This window comes from Aedes aegypti, chromosome 2 (genome assembly GCF_002204515.2).
Source record: "Aedes aegypti strain LVP_AGWG chromosome 2, AaegL5.0 Primary Assembly, whole genome shotgun sequence".
Taxonomy (NCBI): domain Eukaryota; kingdom Metazoa; phylum Arthropoda; class Insecta; order Diptera; family Culicidae; genus Aedes; species Aedes aegypti.
In genome coordinates, this window is record NC_035108.1 from 232,163,091 (window position 1) to 232,182,808 (window position 19,718).

The 19,718-nt window shown below is 38.1% G+C and overlaps 1 protein-coding gene across 1 annotated transcript; it reads left to right on the forward strand.

Moving 5' to 3' along the window:
• Window positions 1-694: 694 nt before the first annotated feature.
• Window positions 695-15,963, forward strand: LOC5574392 (U4/U6.U5 small nuclear ribonucleoprotein 27 kDa protein). Its single transcript, XM_001661359.2, has 4 exons — window positions 695-842; window positions 1,003-1,090; window positions 11,584-11,694; window positions 14,836-15,963. The coding sequence occupies exons 2-4, from the start codon at window positions 1,017-1,019 to the stop codon at window positions 15,119-15,121; spliced, it is 471 nt and encodes a 156-aa protein (XP_001661409.1). The 5' UTR covers window positions 695-842; window positions 1,003-1,016; the 3' UTR covers window positions 15,122-15,963.
• The last annotated feature ends 3,755 nt before the right edge of the window (window positions 15,964-19,718 follow it).

Below are 19,718 nucleotides of genomic sequence, written 5' to 3' on the forward strand. Positions count from 1 at the left end.
GCAACACTGAAAAGTGTTTCGAAAACTAAAGCAGTTTTTTAATAATAATTTAAGGAGAGCAACGATTAATGCAAGCTTGCCTAAATGAAACATCATTGTCAATTTGCCCAGTATAAAACGCTTATTCTTGGCTCTCTTAGCACATTTATTTGAGAACAGGTGCGAAAACTATTGAGCGAATAAAATAGGCAAACTTCAGTGAGCTGGTCATTTAGTGCGAATGCCGGAAAAGCTGTAACAATGTTATACTAGTTGAGAACAGTTTTTGAGCGTTTTTGTAGGTTTTTTTCAGTGCTTTTGCAAAATTTTAATATGGATAATATTGTAATTTTCAGTCAAAAACTTCAAATCGAGATTTCTCGAAATTCCTCCTAGGGATTTTTTTTTTTAAATTGGTCCAGAGATGCAGAATGACCCCAGGAATCGAGCCCTGTGCTCAGATTTGATGGACATTTATTTTGCATAATAACGGTAACATATGATTCGAAACGTCTTATAAAATGGCTTCTTGATTGCAGTCTCCTTCCGTGAAACAAAATTCGGTCAAATCGACACACACCTGTTGCACGTGTTGCACAACGAAGAGCAAAACGTTTGGACAAGTCACGCTAAGCTATTCTCGCTCAATGTATGGAATGGATGGTGCCTAAAAAACCCGCTTATGCGTGAAACAAGATTGCAGTGTTCGTTTTGCTCAAATGCAGTTTTTAGCTGTTCGTGTCATTCATACAAAACGATTAGGCTCATTGGTTTTTACTTGATTGGTGAAAACAGTTCTCTTCAGTTTCCTTCTCGCTACGGACGTTTCTCGCGAAAATCGTATACATGACTTCAAAATTGTGGTAAGTTCATTGCTTGTTTTCATAGATAAGTAATCTAAATTAATCTGTTGTAATAAATATCTTGAAAATAAGCTTGTTGAATTGTAAATAACTGCACAAAATCAGTGCCATAATATGAGGCTACTAATTGCGACATAACCTCACTTTCATTTGTATACAGAATTGCCGGAGAAGATGCCATCACCGCCGCGCAGAAAAGCACACAGAGAAAAACGCCGGGATCGTGAACGAAATCGATCGGCTGGCAGGTAAGGAATCTATTCTCAATAAATAACATTGAAAACAGTTTTGTTGTTATAGAATAATAGTAGTAAAGGCAGGTTTTTAAACAATGTTGCCAATATCAAAATCTTCTAACTTTGTTACCTCTTCCTTGACTTGAAATATATTTGTATCAACAGGTTTACGTGAATACTATTGGTAACGATAGTCTGTTAAGAATCAACAACATTATAATTACATCATTTTCAATGTTAGTCCTTACATTATGGGAAAGCAATTGTATTGCGGTATTTCGAGATAACGTATTGGCGTTATACCATTCAATCGCTCTTTATCTGTGCTGATTTATTTGATGTCTATTGCAAATTGGTCCCCTAAAGATTAGTCTATTAGTTGAAAAACTTTAACACATTATTTTAAAGTTTTTCAACTAGGTTTTGGTCATACACCAGTCGTAGCCAGAGATTATACACCGTTTTTCATAGCCAATCAACTTGAAACTATTTGTGTTCAGTAGATCCCTTTTACATGATAGAGCTACATTCAGCTACTCGTCCGAATTGATTCATAACATAAGAAAAATAATTCATTTTCTTCATAATTTTACCTCCAATACTAATCTGGCCAAGGTTCTCCTAATTTGGCCTCTCTCATATGAAATCATTATGATTGGCCAATTTAGAAACCAAAGTTAAATTTCTGGTTGAATCTGACCGATATTGACTAACGAGATTTTCATAGCGAAAAAAATGGTCCCAGCCCCGTTCCGGTATATTTCATACATAATATGGATTGAAATTAATATGGATTTCATATTTAGCCTCAAATCAGAGGCTAGATACGAGTGGGAGCATATTAATGTAATATGAATCGAATAAAAATTATCCAGGTGAACCTTCATCATGCAAAGGGCGTATCATCAGTGCTCAGCAAAAGGTTCACCAAGGAAAATATTAATGTGGGAATAATTAAAAAGCCCTGGGTAAAAAATGGTAAGGTAATTGGCTGCCCTTCGAGTAGTTGTAGAGTTTTGTACGACGAAACGAAAATTTGACCCAATTACAAAGTTCATCCGTGGAGACATTGTTGCGATCAAAGTAGAGGTGCCAACTATCCGGGGAAAAACAGAGGTATGCATTGCTTCTGCTTACTTTCCTGGAGATGTTGAAGATGTGCCTCCATGTTCGGTCGTTCATTTTGTCAACTAATGTAAGAAAATTAATGCCCAATTTATAATAGGGTGCGATGCAAATGCCTATCATACAATTTAGAGCAGCACCGATATTAATAAAAAAGAAGAAGAGATCTTTTAAACTACATATCGTCTAACAACATAGACATATGTAATAGAGGGGATTCTCCTACTTTTGTAAACTCCATCCGACAAGAGGTTTTTCATCTCACGAACTGTAGCGACCTGCTATCGGAGAAGATTGTGAACTGGCATGTTTCTGATGAAGAATCATTGTCAGATCATAAACAAATCTGGTTTGATTTTAAAGCTGGATCAGAAGTAACAGAAAGGTTTAGAAACCCAAAGAAAACCAATTGGGATCTCTATCGTTTTCATTTAACGAATAAGAATTCGTATAACGGTGAACAGTGCACGACTGTTTCACAACTGGAAAATGCCTCTAATGGGATCATTGACCAAATGGTCTCATCTTATCATGCTAGCTGTCCTATCAACAAAGGTCATCTAACAGGGATGTGCCTTGGTGGAATGACTGCTGGGTGAATGAAAGCTGGCAGGATTGAGGAAGAAATCCAGGCGGTTGTTCAATAGAGCAAAGATCACTTGAGATTGGGTTGAATACAAAAAATCCCTAACAGAATACAACAGAAAACTAAGGCACGCCAAACGTAAGGACTGGAGACGGGTATGTGAAAGCCTCAACAACGCTCCTGCAGCTGCAAGGTTGCACAAAGTCCTTTCAAAAGACTATTCAAATGGTCTAGGTAGCCATAATAAAGAAGACGGCAGTTTTACTGTTACCTCTTCTGAAACACTGGAAGTAATGATGAGAACTCATTTCCCTGAATCGATCCCATATTCGAATGAAGAACAGGTCTTAGATGAGGCAAGACATGTATGGTCGATAAATGCCTATCAGAAAGTTTGTGAAATCTTCACGCCTTCGAGGGTCGAATGGAAAGAGACGCTTTGTCCGCTCTTAATCGAAATATTCAAAGCAAGTTTTGCGTTTTCATATATTCCAAAAAGCATGGCAAAAGGTTAGAATTTTTCCAAAAGCTGGAAGAAAGGATAAAACAGTTCCCAAAGCCATTAGACATATATGATGATTTTATCAAGTCAACAAGTTTAATAGAAATGCCTTTCTTTGTAAATACCAATTTACGTATCAATCAGGTAAATCTACCATTACGGCGCTGCAGTCGCTGGTAAATAAAATCGAGAAATCTCTTGAAGCCAAAGAAATAGCTGGTTGCTTTTCTCGATATTGAAGGAACATTCGATAATGCATCCTACACACTTAAAATATTTTACCGTAATCCGTAAATTTCACCGTAATCTCAACAGCTGAAAAGTTCGGTGAAATAAATTAACGGAGTACGGTAAATTTTTACAGAATTCCGTGAAAAATCACCGGAATCCGTAAAATTTCGACGGAGTTACGGTGTTTTATTTCACCGAACTGTTCAGCTGTTGAGATTACGGTGAAATTCGGTTGCTTAGTGTGTATAGCAGCCATGTAAGCAGGCTTGGATAAAAGTGTTATCGTATGGGTTATGATTATGCTCAAGAATCGGACAATTTCTGCTGATCTAGGAGATGCGCAAATATCTATAAGAACTTCTAAGGGATGTCCTCAAGGAGGAGTGTTATCGCCCTTACTGTGGTCTCTAGTAGTAGACGAACTCCTTAGAAATCTAAAAGATCAAGGTTTTGAGGTAGTTGGATATGCCGATGATGTGGCCATCTTGGTTCGTGGAATGTTTGATAACGCGATTTCCGATCGGTTGCAAACTGCGTTAAACATTACTCTCAAATGGTGTAGAAAAGAAGGGTTTACCAGAAGGACAAAGGTAAAGCTTACGCAGCCTTCTTTGAATGGAGTTCAAATTCAATTTTCGGAAGAAGTTAAACACCTTGGGGTTACTTTGGATAATAAATGGAACTAGAACTCTCATCTGAGCAAGGTCATAAGTAAGGGTACTAATGCCCTATGCTGCCCCTCTTTGCACAACAGTCCCATGTTGGAAAACGACAAACTGAGAAAAAGACGATTGAAATGTGGAAACAATTTCGCTCCATTTTGAGTCTTTATTTGGCCTAAAATGTGTTAAATTGCTACATATCACTGTTTGTTGAGTACACGAACAAACCTAATAAATTTCTTTTGTATTCAAGTTGAAAATTTGCCTTAAAATGCATAAATATCGTAGCGAGACTGTTATGCGATTATATACAATATAATATACCAATGTAATTGCATACCAGTCCCATCTTGTTCATCGGCTCGTTCGACAGCTACTAAAACACTCATTGTTATTAATGCACTGGTTGGTTCATTTGCTATTTATGTTCTTTGGCCTTAAAAATTTAGTTATAGTACAGTCAACTCTCCGTAACTCGATATTAAGGCGACTATCGAGTTAGGGAAATATCGTGTTAAAGAACACAAAATCAGGGTAACTTTGGTTAAAGGGACCATCGAGGTATCCATGAAAACCCACATTTACTACACATTCTATAACACGATATCGAGATACGGAATAGCGAGTTACGGATAGTATACTGTATGTCCAAGGATGAATCACCAGATAAAAAAAACATCGGATTGAATGATTTCACAAAACACACGTTATGATGTGGAATGCGCTTACAGTCATGAGAGACCCAGATGATGATCTTTTGGATAATGCGGAAATGGAATCCGATGGAAATGATTCGAGATGTTCCAGAACAACCTAGCTAATCTGTTATATGGGAGATCCAGAATGATGAAACAAATTTTTCAGGCAACTTCTGTAAGCCTTGACCGCAGATCTAAAATACAGTGGCTCGTGGGATGTGCCGAGCCAAAGTCTTTCTGTATTCTCCCAATAAGCAGATGAAGAAGACGATGTGGTTGCTGATTGTTTTTATATGGAAATCTTGCTTTCGCATTGAAAAGTTTTTATTTTGCACATTTACAAGCAAGTACTCCTTAAGTCAATTTTACCAGTTATCAAAAAACGCAAAAATAAGTTTTAGTTCGATATTCCTGAGCACCAGCAAAGAATCATTACAAAATTTAATAATGTTCCTCCTTTTTTTATTCCCCTCTTACCACCCAAATGGTTACCTATGGACATAAAAGAAGATTAATATTTGTATAAGCCTTATTTAAAATGAAAATTTGTAATGCATCGTAATAGAAAATACATATATATGTGTGGCATCCACTAATTTAAAAATATTTTCGAAACAACGTGAATACATGACATTTACAATGTCGTAAGCAAGTGTGTATTAAATAAAGTCAAACCTCCATGAGTCGATATCTGAAGGAATCATAGACTTATGGAACAGAAATGCTTTGGAAAGCTGTTTGAGCGAATCATCATAGTTACCATGAAATTTTGTTTGGGTATGTTTCCATGAGTCAATATTAAGACATAGAACATCGACTCATGGAGGTTTCACTGTATAATTGATTTCCCTTTACTTCGCTACACATCAGTGATTAACTAGTAGTACCAAGAGACCGTATGTAGTACTAGAAGTGGTACTCATTCTGAGCCCGATCACTATACGGACTTTGATGTGACTGTTATGCGAATATTTTCAAGATGGGACAACACAAATGGGGTTTGTTTTTGTACAAGTTAGGAACAAAGGCTACTTTTTTAGCAGTTTTTATCGATCTCCTGACGATGGTGAGTTGATTTATGCAAAAACGCAAATCGGTCAAAAGTCGACATGGGACTGTTATGCGATTATGGGCAGTATGGGTCTGCAATAAAGCCCTAGGAAAAACTTGGTGACTGTGACCTAATATGGTAAACTCGATTTATTCAGCAATAATCCGACCAAAAATTTCTTATGGTTCATTAGTATGGTGGCCCAAGACAAATGAGGTAACCGCTCAGAAGAAGCTGGCTAAGTTTCAAAGACTTACCTGTATATCATTGACAGGGGCAATGAAAAGTACACCATCGGTTGCCTTGGATTACCTTCTTAATATACTGCCTTTGCATCAATTCATTTAACTGCAAGCTGCAAAAAATGCTCGTAGCCGTGCGGTTAGTGTCACCGAGGCATTTAGCCGCATCGTGCTAAGAAGTGTGGGTTCGATTCCCACCTCAGGCCGAAAACTTTTCGAGAGGAATGTTTTCCGACTGTGCCACTGGGCGTTGCATGCTAGTCCGTTGTCTAGTGTGGTGCTTCCTTCAAAGGGCAAATAGCCCACTGGAAGCATTAACGTGTAGTGTCTTTGCAGTTTATTCGTTATAATAAAATACTAAATGATGATTTGATTTGTCACATGCAGATCATCAAGGAATTCAATTTGAATTCAGATATGAAAACGATAGAAGATTGGATGACAACGAAGACCAACTATGATGTTCCCTTTAAAGTGGGTAAACCAAGCCGATTGGGATTCTGGTGGGCCAAGTTTTCGTCCAGATTCTATTGTATTTTATACCGACGGGTCAAAGATGGGAGAAAATACCGGAGCTGGAGTTTTCGGCCCTGGTATCAGCAAGGTAATCGCTATGGGGCGTAGTCCCACTGTGTTCCAAGCTGAAATACAAACCATCAAGGTTTGTGAAGATCTGTAATTTCTCGTAAAGTCAAGCAGCTTTGAATGCTTTCACATGTAGATCGAAGTTAGTGTGGGAATGCATTCTTTCTCTGAAGCAATTGGCCAGTAGGAACTAAGTTACATTGTACTAGGTGCCCGGCAATTGTGAAATTGAGGGGAATGAAATCGCCGACAATCTAGCAAGACCGGGGTGCAGCTTCGAGCTTTGTTGGCCCTGAACCGTTCTGTGGTGTTCCTGAGTACACTCTCAAGATGAAACTGAAAAATTGGGAAATGTTCATGGTAGAATCCAATTGGAACGCCACGGAAACATCCAAGCAAGCAAAAAGATTCATAAAACCCAGTCTAGCTAAAGCCCGGTCTATACTGAATCTTAATAAAGGAAATCTTTGGGTAATAACTAGCCTGATGACCGGTCACTGCCCAAGTAGGTATCATCTTAACCCGTATAGGCCTGAGTAAAAGAAAAACAACTAAAACTCACCGCTCAGCGAATGCATAACGGATTTCAATAATCTTTTGTCAACATATCTAGTTACGAAAAGTGGCCAGAGTATCTCGGGAGTGTTCCTGTGGCCGGAGTTATTCCAGTGGGTCACTGGGTCAGGTCGGGTGAAATGGGTGCTATGGGTTTGTGCCCCTGGAGGTACGCAAATTTCAAGTCACAGATAATTTTTGGTATCGGCTATAATATGGCCACTATCGAGGAATTTTAAGAAAGACGCATCAGTGTAAACGATTGAATTGGATACCCATGAGTCCTGCATTTGATTGAGCCTACAAATGATCATTTTCGGGTCTCCGAAAAGTCTCAAATTTACGATGAAATAGCCAAATTGTATCTTAACATCTGTGCCAAGCTTATGGGAACGCATTTTAGTGAACTATTTTATTTCATCTCTACTTTTCAAGAATTGCAACGGTTTAGTATCCTTTATTTATTTTATTTATTTGATTCATCAACAGGCTGTAGTGCCCCAATGATGTTTTACTTAATACTATTGCAATTAATTTACAAACATTTGTACTGACATTCAACTCAACAGAATTTAATTTTACAATATACGACGATCATGTATAACAAACAAGCAAACACATTTTAAGGACATGGGTGTATACTGCTGTGATTCATTCAATTAACGTTCCGAATTTCCGTAGGTTTCCAAGTACGTCGTGGATAATTGAAAAATTCTCGGAACATAACATCGACCGGCCAAGTGTTCGTTTCGAGCGCCTACTGCTTATACTTCCCATCGATCACCACTTTGTACGATGTATACTGAGAATAGTTGTGAACGTTCCATTTTGACACCAGTTTAACAATTTCGATCTTCTCAGTTACTTCGTTGATTCCTAGAGATTCGATGACCATCCGAGTAGCTTCTTGCTGGGAAACAGTACAATCGATATTCGATAGGAAAAGGGAAAAATCATTGCTTCTATCCAGTATAAGGCTGTTGGCATCTGAAGAGGAATGAGTATTATTTGTAGTTGTAGATGCATTCATCCTAGAGCCGCAATTAAGTTTCGATAGTGGGGTAGACTGATGAGTTGGACGTTGTATCGAGTTAAACGTGTCTTCTTGAGATACTCGTGCAACAGTTGGAACTTGCTTAGATATCAGCGTAGATAAGGAATCCGTGATGCTCACTAGCTTTTCCTTCATATCAATTATCTCCACTTCAATATACTGCTTCGCGTTAGAAAATTGGTTATCCAACGTGCGAAGTTTGACTTTTGACCAACTTCGCCGCGTCGCAACTCGATTCTCAATAGTGCGCATAATGCACACGGTGGAGTGCATAGATGCGCACTATAGCGAAGTGACTCGCGACGCGGCGAAGTTGGTCAAATATCGAACTTCGCACGTTGGTTCATCCATTTTTAGTCGCGAAGCAGTATATTTACGGAGGAGCAATCACTTTGCATCTGACGAGAAACCTGGTTGTTGAACACGTCTAAACAATCATCGCACAGCCAAATAACGTTTTTTAGGTTACATCGAGCAATCGCTTCACAAACTCCAACACATGCAGCGTGGAAAGACTACAAGCAGATTCCCCCGCAAACTACGAATCCTCCCTCTTGACAGTTGGTAGGTAGTGAGCTCGAGCATTTTGGGCATTCCACTGTTGTTATTATGTCGAAACTGATCCAGCAAATTCACCAACGTGTGGTTCACTAAGAGGCGAAGAAGCACAGTCGAAAATATGGTATTGACGCTACAATTATCACAACGAAATATCGAAACAAAAACTGAGCAGTAGACAGCGATGCCTTCGTTAACCACAACCAACAACAGTTTTTTTTCCTCAAATCTATAGCCGATTCCTCCGGGTATTAGGTCCGAGTGGCCACATCCGATACATTATAAACGGTTCCAAACTTTTTATTTATAATGGTGAATATCAGATCTTAATGATTTATGCGAATTTTAATTAATGTCATTGCAAATAAATAAAGATAACTTGGCATGTCCCAAAAAATATCCGTTTTTCACTCGATTTGACTCAGTGACCCACCGGAATAACTCCGGCCACAGGAAAATTCCCGAGTTCTTCTGGCCACTTTTAGAAACTAGATATGTGTGCCAGTATACTGACAAAAAATCATTTGAATTCGTTAAGAAGTCGCTGTGCGATAAGGGTTTTAGTATTTTTGCTTTCACTCAGGCCTATACGGGTTAAAAAGATAGGAAAAATCCAATCCTCTGAATGCCGTTTTTGTCAAGCTGAAAACGAAACTGCTGAGCATTTAGAGCCCTTGGAAATTTGGCAAGGTAGTCCTAATAGGGCAATAGACTTTATAACACGAGTTGTGCCCAGTTGCGACAGTGTGATAAAAATTTTAAAATTTGTATGAACCGTGGTCATTGACCCGACCCCCTCCCCATGAATGACCACGTGGTTTATGGAGAACCCCTATGCTATAGAGAAGTATGATGTGCAGTGATGGATTTAAAAAAAAAAAACTTATTAAGGGCCGATTTTTTCACCTTCGCTTAAGCCGTAAACCATGCTTACCCATACCATTAAACCAGGTTTAGGGCCTAAGCGGTGGTGAAGAAACCGCTTAGGGGGAGATCCCCCAGTACCGGACACTTAAGCCACTAAATTCATAATTCGAAAAATATTGATTTGATGGGCTCGTGTTACCCATTTATGATAAATATTATCATTTTTATAGTGTACAAAAATAAATTTGAAAATATAAATATGAATTTTGACATTGAGTTTTGATGATGTATTTTAGTACCAAATTGATCGATCTTGAAAGGTGGCACCCAATACCGGACACGATCTGAAATGCCTCGAATTCTGTAAATTTGAACATCATTGAATGTGTACACTATAGAAATCGTTTATAATTACCAATTCAATGCAATTGCAACATTTACAAAAATAATTTGAGTTTTTCTTAGTTTGCAAGATGCCTATCAAAAACCTCTTTCATATATGATGAAAAATAGCACATTTTACGATGTTGTTATGAATGTTCATTCTTCTTAATTTTATTGCATGTTTGATACCATGGTCGACGGAACCCATGAAAAATTAAAGTGTTTTGAGACACTGATGCAATAATTGCAAAGATATCATATAACAAATCAAGCTGTCCGAAACTGAGGACAGGAGGTGCTTAACCAAAATTGTAATTTGTCCATATTTACTTCAATTATGGTACAAAATACATTCATACTATCAAATTAGGATTGTGTTCGATCATGCTTGCGGGATCCAAAGTATTTTTTTCATATTCAACATAATTACTAAATAGGCTCAAAATTAAGAAGATACGTCAATTTTTTAAAGATTTTCAAACTTTTCTCCTTTTTTCAAAAGGGATGCATATTTCAAGGATGTGTTATTCTACGCAAACATTAGTCTACACAATAGCTTTCTTTTCTACGAATACACCATTTTGATTGGACCATGATTTCTCAATGTTTCGACTTTGTCCGGTATTGGGTGCTGTCCGGCACTGGGGGATCTCCCCCTATAAGTCTTATATTTTTTTCCGGTGGGGTAAGAGTTCGAATCTAGTGTGGAGCAAAAGTTCGCTGGTCGAAACACAAACACACTTCTATGACATACATACTTTATACCAGCTATAAAGTTATGTTTACTGAAAAATACACTAAATTTTCATGCAAAAATTGCCCAAAACAAGGTTAATTGAAATATGCTAAAAAAAGCACAGTTTTTCACAAAACTAAGTGAAAATGTGAAATTTTGGTGATTCACGTAAAAAAATGTTTTTTTTTTCAAATCTCAATCGATTTCTATGATATTTGCAGTGAAAGTCTCTTGCTTAAACCACCATGATAGTTTTAAGTTTTGTTTTGAATAGAGTCGAACAACTCAAAAAAAAAAACTTTTGCCCCGCTCGAACTTTTGCCCTACTTTACCCTACCTCCTTTATATGAATGTGATCTTTGCTTTGCTTTGTACAACAGTGTATAATCCACTAGGGCAACAGTTGGTGGGCCAACATTGGTTTTTCTATCCTATCATATACTATCATATAAACATCTTTTGAAATTCGTTACAGATAATTAATCACAATTTTTATTCACACATCGTGTATAAAATTATGCTCAATCATTACACCTTATTATTTACCTATTTTTTTAAATTTTGTCTTTATTAGAGAGATTTTCAGCCAAAGGCAAAATCATTATGCCTTGATATTTCTGTTCTGTACCAAATAATAAAACTGCCTATTCTTTCTTTTTTGTTTCGTAGGGAACGACGACGATCGATTGAACGAGAAAGAAGTCGAGACAGAAGTCGAGAACGTCGGGAGCGAGACAGGGAACGAGATCTGCGTCAGCGTGAATACAGAAGACGATCGAGGTGAATACAGGAAGCCCCCACCCATTGAGTGTAGTGTATTATATTACTCAGATTAGCACATCTTTTCAGTTCAGCTTAAAAAAAACTATTCCGTTAACTTTCATTGCTCGGCTTCGACGGCTGAGCTGTATGGACTCAAGCTCAACTCATCGAATTAAAAGTTTGTTCAATATTTTGGGCAGAAACGTGGCTTATATAACGTGATACAGGTTGTCAAGAAAATGTTTACAAGGCTATCTTGAGTGAAGACAATTATTAGTATGGATCTCATTTCAAGATAATTGTAGCATCGTACTTATTCATACCAGTATAGAACATTAATGTTTGATAATTTCATTCAATTTTCCAAAAAAAAAATCCAGAAGATTTTCAGCACATTTCAAAATTGATGTTCTGCGATTTGATTTGATTTTAGCCGAGTGGTTGGAGTCCACGGCTACAAAGCAAAGCCTCAAAGGTGTCTTGGTTCGAATTCCGATCGGTCCAGGAATAAATAAAGTAAAGGAAATTTCCTTGACTTCCCTGGGCATAGAGAATCATCGTACCTGCCACACGATATACGAATGCGAAAATGGCAACTTTGGCAAAGAAAGCTCTCAGTTACTATGGAAGTGCTCATGAGAACACTATGTTGAGAAGCAGGCTCTGTCTCAGTGAGGACGTACATGCCAAAAAGAAGATAGCGATTCACAGCTTTTTTGTTGATTCAATACTAATTTTTAATTAATTCCTTAACTGCGCTGAATTACGACACTTTACGATGTTTTTCGTAATGACATACAGAATTCCTAAAACATTTTCGGGAGATATATTTAGAGAAATGTCTGGTAAGATTCTCTGAGGAATAAAACTCTCATATATTTTCTCAGGTTTTTTGTCGTTTATTTTTGGCATGCATTTCGTCTCTCCTTGGACTTTTTTTGGTTCCTGTTTGGTATTTTCATTCAGTCAAGAGGTACTATTTTAAATACACTTAGTCGCTACCTGGGAGGGGAGCACAGATAGCGGAATTTGGGGCAAGTGTGCCACCTTAAGCAAATTGTTCTCTAACTTTGCCTAAAGCTTATAAAATCCACCAATTTAGCCTCATGATGTTAGTTTCACATCTTTTCATAACCACTGTGCCATTTATGAAGACAATTATTTCAAAAAGTATTAGTTTTGGAGCTTCTCAAATATCATCCCAAATAACCTATTTTTCGACACTATGGGGCAAGTGTGCCACCCATATGGGGCAAGACGGCCACCGAATGAACATCGCATGTAATTCTACTTGTAATGACATTTTCTTTATTCCCTATTAATATTACTTACAAAGCAGACGCTAATCGATAGTTTAAAAAATAATTTTAAGTTTACCGTAATAAAGGGATGCTTTATAACTAGGTTCAAAACATGCGTAACTCCCTATTACTCAATTCGAACAACTAAAATGGTTATTTTTGTCTCCATTCAATACAATATATGTATTACCCCTATATTACGGCGAATATGTATAATATTAACCTAGATCAGCATTAAATAACGGTAAAATATTGATGTAGATATGTAAAACGGTATTTAATGAGCCGAAAAACATGTTATTATTGAATATTTTGAGAAAAAATCACTTTGGGGGGCAAAAATGTCAGTTATTCCCCTACTATACTTCGGAAACTACTACTGGTGCCTCATTTTGGTTTATTATTATGATTTTGCTGATGATGTTTACATTTTTATAAATTTCACTCCAACAATTTTTGTTTACCAAATAGGTGGCACACTTGCCCCAATAAGTATACATTTCAACCAAACTGGATTTCATATGTAAAACTAAATACTTTTTTCGTTAAAATACCACAATAACTTACACGTTTGAATTGTTTCACGATGTACAGTATGTGAGAAAAATCTGTTAATAATTTTCCTTTCACCATGCTATTCAGAAACAACGAAATCTTATAAAAAATCACTCAAATTTGGTTGTCTTTATACAAGTCGATGTAAATACGTGAAAAATAAAGCAATTTTCATCATATTTTGATCATTGTACTGTGAACTATAAGGGAACATATTATTAAGCTCAAAGAGAAAATATATATTATAGTTTCTATAAAAAGCAGGGGTGGCACACTTGCCCCAAAGTCCGCTACTACACACAAAATATGAAGCAAAGTTTTTTTCAAACTGCAAGATAACTCCAACTTGCCAAAGACAATCAAGGCAAACTTACGAAAATTGCTAGTTTTATTTTGTTGTGTACATTTGATCTTTCCGGACAAATATGGAAAAAGGGCGTTTTTATGCATTTCATTTTAATTTTAAATAGGAAAAAGTGAAAAGATGCGTATTTTAATACATTATTTTTGATCAGAATAAAAAGTGCTCTCGTGACATTACTTTTGCTTGACAATTCATGCTTGATTCTCATTAGATTTTTGTCAATGAAATGCGAAAATATCGAAAATATATGTATATTGTTTAAGAGCTGTCACTGTGAGGGGGGCTCACTATGACGTACAGAAATTTCGTATCGGTTTCTCCCTCCCAAGTCGCTACGAGCCCTGTATTGGTGTTCTCCCAAGCATTCACAAAAAAATATTCCACTGTTTTCTAAGGGATGATTCAAATATGACGTCCATCGTTTTTCGGGATTTCTAGACCCCCCTCCCCCCTCTGTCACGCTTTTTCCAATACCTTATACACGTACTGTCACACTTCCCTAGACCAACCCCCCCCCCCCCCGCTCCCCCAAATGATGGACGTCATTTTTGGATGACCCCAAAGTATTTTTTTCCTACTCCGATTTTTTTTATTTATTTTTCCATCTATTTCCATATCGATTCCTTCTAGAACTCATCTAAGATTTCTCACAGGAATTGTCCTCCGGGGATTATCCCTGAATTCTATTAACTTTTTCAGAAATTTCTCAATGAATTTAAATAAATTCATCCAGAAATTTCTTCAGGATTTCATACAGCGACTACCTCAGAAGTTCTTACAATCAATTTCTGAGTAATTTTTCATATAAAGTGAATTATGGGGGTGCCCAAGTAATTCTTTACGTTTTTTTTTTGTAGATATAGTAAATGTTATTTCAGTTTCAACTCGCACTTGAATATTCAATTGCAATTCGAAGACTTACACGAGTGCATATTTTAGGTCACGATCGTACGACAGAGAAAGGGGCCGAGAGAAATCACCACTACCATCTTCGTCCAGACGAGTTCATGCAAAGCCCGTTGTAACACAGGCAGACCTAGAAGGAAAAACTCCAGAAGAACAAGAAATGCTCAAAACCATGGGCTTTTGCGGGTTCGACACAACAAAAGGTAAGAAGGTCGAAGGCAACAACGTGGGCGAAGTTCATGTGATTCTCAAACGGAAGTACAGACAGTACATGAATCGTAAAGGTGGTTTCAATCGGCCTTTGGATTTTGTTGCGTAGCTCAACAACACTGCATTTTTTAGTTCTGCAGTCTCGTGGTTTTTTGTTCCATATTCATATTACTATTATTCGTTTATTCGTGTAACAAGTTCACACCAAATGGGTATATTTAAAGTGATCCTCTACATCATCCAAGCCATCCTCCACAATGTACAATAGTCGCAACACTACACAAACGGGTTCCATATAACTGCAATAGCCACATTTTCATATACACACAAATATTAGACACCATAACATACTAAATTACCACAACAATGCAATAGCCAGAATGGAAAAGTCGGAACGTGATGTTGGGAAGATGGTCAAATACTAGAAATGTGCCTTCAAGTATCCACTTTTACTCTGGACGTCCAGTTCATTTCCCTATCCCCGTCCTACCATCCAACCTATCTAGTTAAGCCTGATGCATTTAGATCAGGCATTCCACCAGCCCAACATCTCGTACTCCAACTTTTCTTCATATACAAACACCAAACCTCATAGCTTTTATTCACCACAGTTAACAATAGTATCAAAACAGAAACTTTAATATACCTCATAAATTAAGCAAATGTTTTTGTATGAAAAACATTACCTTATACATTTTTGATAATAGTATCATGTGAAACCAAGAAACATTTTGTAATGAAAACCTTCGAATTTCGCTCATCATCAGTCCCAAGTAATCTTGAAACGGATGCAGCATGCATTGCACATAAGACAGGTGCATAATTCTATGAAACCCACAGGATTTGGGTTAAATTTGAAACTGACTCGACTATCGCTAAACTAAAATTATTCGTTTTATACATTTAGTTAGCAATATATAAGTCAAATTCAGCTTTGATCCTAATTTTGATCAATATTGAAGAATTATGCATCTTACATATGCAATGTATGCTGCTTCCGTTACATTAATACTTGTAACTTGTTTTTATACAATTTTAAATGTACAACTCTTTCGGTAAATAAAAATACTAAGTGAAACATCCGGCTCTGTTGTATTATAAATTTAAAATCTTTTCAGATTTTGATGTAACATATTTGGGTATGTTTTCAATTATAATTCATATAATTTTAGTAATTGACCGTTCCTGTAATAAGGTTTGAATTTAGTAGACCTAAAATGATTGAAATATATGAATTGAAAACATATCGGACATTGAAACCTGATTAGATTACTATCATTAGAATGTTTATTGTTATAAGTTGTACAAATATTTCGGTCCCCTAAATTATTAAAAACATAGTTTAAGTATAAATGTTGTTAATTGTAATGATTTTGCGTAAAGAAAAATAAAAATTATGATGCTGATAACAACAAGTTTTTCAATTGAACATAACTCCGTAGATTAAGTGCATTAATTTTGTCCGAAATTAGCTTACTCACGTACCTACCAATGTAAAGCTTACAACTAATCAATTCCCGATATGGTCCTATTATCTTTTTTATCTTTGTTAAGGCTAAGTAGTTGTTGATAGTTTATATTGACTTCAAAAAGTAGTACGCGCTAACATGCATAAGGTATGCTGATACTTTTTCAGCTGTGTCAGTGCAAAACTAACTGATTTTCTTTGATTCGAAATCGTGAGATGAATTAGCAACAATCATCAACGACGCGTACACATTTCAATGACGGCCTACTTCGCCTTAAGAGGAAAATAACCATAATCGTTTTACAAATGTTCAAAAACAGGTTTTTTGCCCAAAACTGAAGCAAAGCTCATGAATGTCTAAAAGACAGGTTTTTATGAGCATTTCGTTAAATTTGGACGAAAAAACTGGTTTTTATTTTTTGATGGTTGCTAATGATTGAGCGATGGATTATTGAGCCTTAAAGGTATTAGCCCAGGGCTAGTTCATCTCAAAACCAACAGCTTTACTTTCTTCCAATGGAGGAAGTCGTCACCATAATCTCAATGCCATTCTCCTTTCGGGACGAAGCAACACTATTGTGCCTGACATCATTTTTTGAAATGGCTCAAACAGAGTCGGATTCACATATAGTTTCTTTCCGTCTTGAAATCTCCATAGCCTATAACATGAAGAGTACAATTCAATCTGGAGTAGTGAGTGACACAAGTGGCCCGTCGGCCAACTACCAAATATTAGAATTGGGCGCTATTCTGCTGTACGATGAAAATAATTAGAGTGTTACGTGTTTGTCTGTTGAAACATGATCATAAGGTGAAATCGTCCGTCTTGAAAGGGATAGATAAATGACTATCTCTGGATGGAATCTAATCCCAAATACTCAGTAGACGTATGTTCTAACCACACCAGGTCTGTCCTCTTCCTTTCTTTTAAAATCGGTCTTATTTAGAAATAACACCAAAATTCGAGGAATAAAATAATAAATTGTACATATAGTGGTTATCACGCCCAATGGTATGGGTGCCCTAGTGTAGATGTAGTTGTGAACCTTAGAGGAAACCTCTCACTCGCACTCAGTCTCGAAAAACACCCAAAAACCGGGTGTAAATTTTTCAAATTGGGTAATATTTCCATATGCATTTTGATTAGTCTGGAAAGCGTGTGCAAGTTTCTTTGAGGAAAACAAAAACAAACTGTGTATGACGAGCATATGCTAGTCTACGTGTGTTCAAATGTCACTAAGCTCTACACGCTCGTTCAAATCTACTCAAAAGTGAGTAGAATTCGACTCACTTCGGAACAAAGTGGAACTGCTCACAAGTGAGTAACACCATCGTTACTCACTTTAGAGTAACGTTGTCAAATGTCAGTATTAGAGTAACACTTACTCACTTCGTTTAATCTGGAATTTGCGAAAGTGAGTAGATGTCACTCACTTCAGAAATAATATTTTTGGAAATTAATTTATTATTATATTTATAAAATCAAGAGGAAAATATACAAAGAGCATAACATTTATTTTATTATCTCAACTTACCTTACCAGTCAGGCTAAGGCCTGGGTGGCCTCTGCTGTACGTAGGAGACGTCTCCATTCGACTCGGTCCATGGCTGCCCGTTGCCAGCCACGCATTCTGCGAAGGGTCCGCAGATCGTCCTCAACTTGATCGACCCATCTTGCTCGCTGCGCACCACGTCGTCTTGTGCCGGTCGGATTGTTTTCGAGAACCATTTTCACCGGGTTGGTATCCGACATTCTGGTGACATGCCCGGCCCACCGCAGCCTCCCAATTTTTGCGAGGTGGACAATGGTTGGTTCTCCCAGCAGCTGGTGCAATTCATGGTTCATCCGCCTTCTCCACGTTCCGTCTTCCATCTGCACTCCGCCGTAGATGGTCCGCAACACCTTCCGTTCGAAAACACCAAGGGCGCGTTGATCCTCTGCACGTAGGGTCCATGTTTCGTGCCCATAGAGGAGTACCGGTCTAATCAGCGTCTTGTAGATGGTCAACTTCGTGCGATGGCGAACTTTGCTCGATCGGAGCGTTCTGCGGAGTCCAAAGTAGGCACGATTTCCAGCAACGATGCGTCTCTGGATTTCTCTGCTGGTGTCGTTGTCGGCGGTCACCAGTGAGCCCAAGTACACGAATTCTTCGACAACCTCGATTTCATCACCGTCAATATGAACTCGAGGTGGGGGGCGTGCCGTGTCTTCTCTTGAGCCCCTCGCTATCATGTACTTCGTCTTTGACACATTGATGTTCAGTCCGATTCGCCTAGCTTCAGCCCTTAGTCGGATGTACGTATCCGCCATCGTCTCAAAGTTCCGTGCTACGATATCAATGTCGTCGGCGAAACCAAGTAACTGAACGGACTTTCTGAAAATCGTGCCACTCGTGTCTATCCCCGCTCTTCTTATCACACCCTCTAAAGCAATGTTGAACAGTAAACACGAAAGGCCATCACCTTGCCGTAACCCTCTGCGAGATTCGAAGGGACTCGAGAGTGTCCCTGATACTCGGACTAACGCACATCACTCGCTCCATCGTCGCCTTGATCAATCTTATCAGTTTGTCCGGGAAACCGTATTCGTGCATAATCTGCCATAGCTGTTCTCGATCGATTGTATCATAGGCCGATTTAAAATCGATGAATAAATGATGTGTGGGTACATTGTATTCGCGGCATTTCTGCAACACCTGGCGGATGGCGAATATCTGGTCCGTTGTTGCTCGTTCGCCCATAAATCCTGCCTGATATTGTCCAACGAATTCTCTAGCAATTGGTGATAGACGGCGGCATAGAATTTGGGAGAGTACCTTGTAGGCGGCGCTCAAAATTGTGATTGCACGATAATTGGCGCAATCCAACTTGTCGCCCTTTTTGTAGATGGGACACACGACACCTTCCATCCACTCCTCCGGCAATACTTCCTCCTCCCAAATCTTGGAAATAACCCAGTGCAGCGCTCTTGCCAGTGCATCACCACCGTATTTTAGCAACTCGCTAGGAAGTTGGTCCACTCCAGCGGCTTTGTTGTTTTTCAACCGTCTAATCTCCGTTTCTACCTCTTGGAGATCTGGAGGCGGAAGTCTTTCGTCGTCCGCGCGTGCTCCCAAAGTTATTTCCGTGCCACCTCCGCTACTGGCCACATCACCATTAAGGTGCTCATCGTAGTGCTGCCGCCACCTTTCGACCACCTCACGTTCGTTCGTGAGAGGATTTCCGTCAAAGTCTCTAC